At 35.6% G+C, this 6,456-nt stretch overlaps 1 protein-coding gene across 1 annotated transcript in view; it reads left to right on the forward strand.

The window, feature by feature from the left end:
* The window catches only part of LOC107709535 (interactor protein for cytohesin exchange factors 1-like), a 15,799-nt gene extending 10,237 nt beyond the window's left edge, over positions 1–5,562 (forward strand). Inside the window, exon 11 of the mRNA XM_016514033.1 lies at positions 5,328–5,562. Within this exon, the coding sequence (XP_016369519.1) occupies positions 5,328–5,510 (183 nt within the window). The 3' untranslated portion in view covers positions 5,511–5,562. The remainder of the gene's footprint in view (positions 1–5,327) is intronic.
* Positions 5,563–6,456: the final 894 nt, after the last annotated feature.

Genomic DNA, 6,456 nt, shown 5'->3' on the forward strand with positions numbered 1-6,456 from the left:
GGTCAGCATAGCTCATTAACATTTAAAGGAAAATGCTACAAATCTGCATGCTCTGAAAAGAGCTGTTTTTGACAGGGTAAAAACTTTTTTTTTTTACACTACCATTGAGAAATTTTTAACCAAACTATGTTACAGACTTTTCATTAAGACCCTAAAGAATCATATCAACTTGTGGAAAATGGGCATCATATGACCCCTTTCAAAATATAAAAGTAATTCAGTCAAGAGCATTGAGTGATTTTCTCTCTTTTTTTCTCTTTTTCTCTATTTCAATTTAAGACACAATGCATGGATCCAATATAATGATACACATCTGGGGCCTCGTTTATAAAATGTTGCGCAGAAACCATCTTAAAATTGATCTTACGATCATTTCTCAAATATGCGTACGGGTGATTCATAAAATGAACGTACGGACAGAAAACGCACGACTCTTTCAGATGTGAAAACTATGATTTGCAAATGATCTTGAACTTGCGCACAAATTAATGGTTTCAGCTCTCTGCTTTGTAAACGACTCCTCTAATTAATGTCATTAACATGTAAAAGATCACCAGTCATCATCCAAATTCTTTAATTTAGAACAGCGAGCTGCAATACTCGAGCAGTACTCAAACAAGAAAAAGTGTGTACGTCTGCTCAGACCCTGATGTGACGCTAAGCACTTATCCACGTCAAAGCCAGTTTTTACAAATATGACCATTGGCATGGATTTAAGCATACGCACACTCTAAGATCAAATCTGAGTGTACGCACACTTTATAAATTAGGCTCCTGATTTCTTCCTCAACTGTTCACGTTCACCTAAGACATAACCGACAGTTTTTAGAGAACACTTGCCAAGACGGGTATTTTCGACAATGTTGTATGTATTTGTCCATTCAAGCACTAGGAGTCACAAAATTCAATTCCATGTTCACGGGCTGTGAGACACGTCTCTCTGCGTGCACAGAACACAGCGCACGGGTGCTGAATTAAGTTCTTTCGCGTCTTTTTGTGCTTGATAATTAAATTGACAAGGTGTATTTGTACGTTCAAGCACAAGAAGATGGGAAAGGGTCAATTTGAGTACTCAGTTAAGTTATTTTGTCTTATTATTTAAGTCTTCTTGTGCTTGAATGCTTTAAAATATCTTGAATGTTTAAACTGGCAAGGCTTAAAAACACATGGAAATGATAAGGTTTCATGACGATGTGCAGCAGTGGCCCATCAACTGCCCTGAGCATCTTTCATTCTGGCCACGGGCAGTCGGTTGAAATTGCTGGGGACCCCCACACGGCTGTGGGCCCCTATAATCATCACCACCTTTCTCTCTACTAGCAACGGCCCTGCTTGGGAGGTGCTCATACTGTGGTTCACTTATAATGTGCATTATAGGAATGAGTACACAGGATACATTCTAATATTCCATTTGTGGTATTTTTTTTTATTTGTTAGTGGTATAGCAAACATTTTTCTCTATATATAGTGTTGATATGGCAACTAGTAAAATAAAAAGTTTTGTCATGCTAGCATGTGTGGATCACCCTCAAAAAAAGCAAGAGCACCATCAGCTGAAGCTGTAATAATGGCATATTGGCAAAACAGATCTGGCTAATGCTTCAGTGAGTATTAGTGTTTGAACTCTGGAAAGCATCAAAGGTTTCTATTTGCCACATGTTCTTGCAGTCTTGAGCAATGTAGCCAATCACAGACATATCTATTGATGGCCAGTGATTACAAAGAGAGCAATTTTTGCACACTTTCTAAGCTATATATATAATCCATTCAGAATTTGAATAAAAGCTTTGTTTTTTTATGCCAGGGGTCATGCAATTCGCACATGAGCATTACCTTGGTTTTGCACTAATCAGTTGTTTCACAAGGTGGCAACACTGGCCCAGGCCATTCTTTCACAGTAGAAAATGATACTAAAGAGATGGAACAACAACAAAATAGAGGAGACTACAACAACAGACGGCCACATTGACAAGCGCTTGTGTGAGAGGGTTATGAGAAAGCAGCAACTAGTTTAAAAGAGTACAAAGCCATTTTTATCTGTCATAACTTCTGGAGAAAAATAGAGCAAATGCTGGACAAAAATAAAGCTTTCTAGAGTGCATGTCGACCACCTGCATTCACGCACAGTTGCGCAAAAACGGGGTTTGCAGTATATGCAGTGCATGGGGGCGCCATTTTGCCAAAATCATTCTGTGAAAAACTTCTTTAATAAAACGTTATAAATAATCAAAAGCTTAGTTATTAAAAATAATTAATGCAACATTTTTATTTATCAGTTTTTAGCATTTTAATGAGTTAAAAAATGTATTTATTAAAAACATATTAAGACGAACGGCCGTATCTCTTTGCGACCACAACAAACTGGAAACTTTTCAGATGCGCACTTCAGCTTCCCCTCAGCGCGCGAGTCAAACAAGCACGGAAAAGGTAGGCTACAGGTGCCAAATGAGCTTCAGTAGAACAACAGTGAACAGGTCTGATAAGATATTGTTTTATGTCAGTAAAAAACTTTCCTGTCCTGTCAGCCGTTTTACTGTGCTGACGGTGCACGCTCTTCGACTGTATGCGAATATGGCGCACGCTCATCATAAATAAACTGCACTAGAAACTGTGAGCATACATCGTCAGTTAAGTCACGAAATTACCAAAATGGCGATTAAAGCTGCAAAACTGTCCATGCATGTATGTGCATTACATTTAAGAACGTCTCTCAAATGCATGCAGCCTACTGAAATATTCTGCAATTCGACATCACAATAGGGCGCAAGATGATAGGCTATGATAGGCTATTTTATATAATTTAATGCACAAGTAGGCCAAATGTGGGCACAATGCAGTTAAATGTACTAGAAAATATGCACTAATTTTTCGTTAATTTGTAAAGTATGAAAATGAAAAGAAAATGAAACCATATTTAACTGCATAACTCATTTTACATTCTTACATTATTTTCCTTTGTACAGAGCTCGATTTAGGTATGACAAAAGTGCTGCAATTAATTAATTTGGACAACTAATAGAATGTTAAACATTGACTGATAACTTTTTCAGAGTTCACTGATTATATAAAATTCAGTGAAGGTTGACTATAGTTATCTGCATGTCTCATCCATGAGTGGGCCTATGCAATGATGGAGAACAAGATTTTGGTGGTGTTAAGTTAAGTGTTACTGAGCAATAAAGCTATAGTGAGCCCTTTTATTACAATACCTGGAGCCTAGGTAATACAAAAATAATACAAAAATTGTCATTCACTCAGTATTACTTGATGTTATTCACAACTATCTCAGTTAAGATTAAGTACAAATTAATTGTATTCAAGTATTCAGTTGTGTTTTAGGCACTAAAATAGAACTTTATAGCCAAATCCATTTCTATATTGAAATAATGAAGATTTCTGTGCCACCCCAGACTGGTTGCTGTACCCTTCCTGGCCACCCCTATGAAAACATCCTGGCTCTGCCACTGCCTTAAGAGGGCAAAGTGATTAATATCAGTTTATTTCTGAGTATCTCTTTTGCTCTATTGCTGAAAATTGCTTTAAATTGTAAATTTAAAATAGGCCATCTGTGTAATTCAAGTAGATTCAATGAGTTGAAAACTCTTGCTACTTCATACTTCAATACAAAACAATGCTGAACTTTGACAAAAAAGAGATTTTTAAATGTTATAATAGTGATTTTATAATGTCTAAATATAAATCCATTAGCAAAACATGTGAAAAGAACTATATTACAGAGTGGAAATGGTAAAGGAGACAATAAATGATCCTCTGCTGCCATTTAGTGGTCATAGTGGGAATCATGACATTCATTTTAATAGTATTTGTTTTTCTACCAGGTGAAATCTTGGCAGAAATCTTCCACTTAGCATGGCAAGTAAAAATGAAAAAAAATAAAAAATAAAAAATGCAGATGTTCTTTAAAATAAATTTTACTATATAAAAATGTGCAAGAATATGAATAACTTTGAGGCAAATAAATAATATTATAATATATATAAAAAGTGAGCCATATTACATGTGTTTGAAAATAAAAATGAATAAAAAAATGTGTTCTACTGTCTGGGGTCTGCCATCAGGAGTTAAAGGGGATGTTATGTGACACACTTTTCTTTTTTTCTTGTTTTTACTTTTCACTTTTTTCAATCCTTTGTCACTATTTTTTTTTGTGAGTTTGTATCCTTTCTGACTTGCAGAAAGTTTTCTGTGTGAGTTAGTGTTAGAGGCTACTGGAATACAGGGGGGCGCCGACACTGATCTTGCATACCCCTCTGCAAATGTGCAGTTGAGCCCCGTTCACACACACTATCAAATGGAGTATACTTTGAAAGGCTGCGTGTTCGACTGTACACATATGCTAACGTAACGTAAAATAAATGCAGCCAGTGATTCACTTCTGTGACAGAGCAATGTCATGGCTGATATTGCGGCTTTGCAAGATATGTTGACAGTGAAGAGTCATTAATACCCCAATATAGTCATGGCGAAGTTCTTTTTCATTCTTTACTTAAGGGTAAAAAGAAGACTGAAATACCTTTGCAATGGTATAGGCTATTGTTAGCGAACATCCAGACACCACCCTCGCTGCTGCGAATGGCATTTAGATGAATATGTAAATAATATGTGCTGTACTCTACCTCTCTATAACAAAATAAACACAACAAAGATGACAGCTTTGAGAAAACAGCAGTTAAGAAAGCATCTGATCATAGTTGCAAATTGATACGATATTTGAAATTTGGTGTTATTGACATGTGGCAGAACTATGTCAATTAAAAAATCCACATTTGGACGGATAAAGCATATTTTAATATTTAGTAATTATTATGTAAAATAAAGTGAACATTACTTTAATTTAATAAATGTTGTGTTCATAAGTAAGGGATAATGTACATCCAGCCGGTTGTTATCACAGAATAAAGCCCGACAGGCTTATCAGCAGCCCAGTGCAAAGTGGAGCCTGTTGTTTCATGCGTTCGCTCAAGAGAGAGCGAGTCCGCGATACCAGGATGACATAATTAAATTTTTGTACAGAGAATATTGATTTGAGTTTTAATATTTTATTAGCCAACCAAACGCAAAGCTTCCATGAAGAAAACATTTTCCCAGTAAGCGAATAGAGCCGACTGCAGTTACCCGAATGAGCCTGTGTTATTAGTTTTTACCTGTTGTAATCAGGAAGTAACATACCTTGGAATTTCACGACTGACCAATCAGAATTAAGCATTGCACAGAGCCGTGTAATAATTTGCTATAAATACACTGTATTTTATTATGCATATCTGATAACCACTAATTTAAATAAAAATTCACTGTGTTTCATTTAGGCTAAAGAAGCAGATCTACTGACTTTGGAGCAGGTACTGGCTGACTCCGCTTTCACTGCAAGTAAATTCAGGGAGTGGAAAGAGACCAATGCTGTTCTGCTGCAGGAGATTATTCTGAGCCGCCCTCTACAGACTGAGCCCTTGACCGCCCCTAGTGCCTCAGCTGTGCATCCCTCAACATAGATGTGTATACACACTGAAAGAGTATACACCACAACACAAAGACTGCAAAAATTTAGAGTTTTCAAATCTGGTCTTGACATAAGAATGAAAATAATTTTTTCTAAGACTACCGTTACTTTCACTTGCCGTCATTTGTCTATTTATTTTTATTTTATTTTTTGTATTTTTTTTACAGATGTAAAATCGGTTTGTTACTAATAGGTTGTTTTAAAATCCTTGTTGTTTCTATTGGATACTTGTTGAAAAAACTGTGGCATCTTACTGATGTTAAAATACATTATTTTGAATCATTTTAGAAAACCAAACATGTTTAGTCAAATGTTTAATAGCCTATGTAATTTTCATTGTTTTTTTTCTGCATTCAGTGCAAACCTAGTAACCTAAAGTACTGATTATGTGCAGTCTGTATAGCTTGCTACGTTTTTATTATTGTAAATACATCTGTTTAGATATATTTATTGATTAAAAGTATGATGCAACTGCTTTGAATAACAAATGTGAGCACTGTTCATAGTATAAATAATCTAATAATATTGTAATCTGCATTACTGTCATATTTAGACAACTATTGAATAACTAAATCTCATGGTTTTACTTATATGGGAAAGAATGTGTGCATTTACATCACATTTATTAGCTTAGCTTTACTGGCATGAGCTTGGCATTGTTGCTTTCATGCTGTAAGGTCCACCTAATTGGCCCAACAAAGGTATCCAATGGTGGCTGGAGGTTTCCTGTGTGTTCAGACTTTTCGGTGCGTAATGTAATTCAATTTCAGTTAAACTCTAATCGGTCTCCATTTTATTATGACATTGAATTAGGTTGATATATCAATTGGTTGTTTGTCCATTTGTAATTGTTATTCTACTGACATTTGACTATTATTGTTAACTCCTAATTTCTGATTGTACTCGTTAATCCGGTTTCTCATGTCGCTCAGAGAATC

The sequence above is a fragment of the Sinocyclocheilus rhinocerous genome, unplaced genomic scaffold (assembly GCF_001515625.1).
Source record: "Sinocyclocheilus rhinocerous isolate Xijiao unplaced genomic scaffold, SAMN03320098_v1.1 scaffold4402, whole genome shotgun sequence".
NCBI lineage: Eukaryota > Metazoa > Chordata > Actinopteri > Cypriniformes > Cyprinidae > Sinocyclocheilus > Sinocyclocheilus rhinocerous.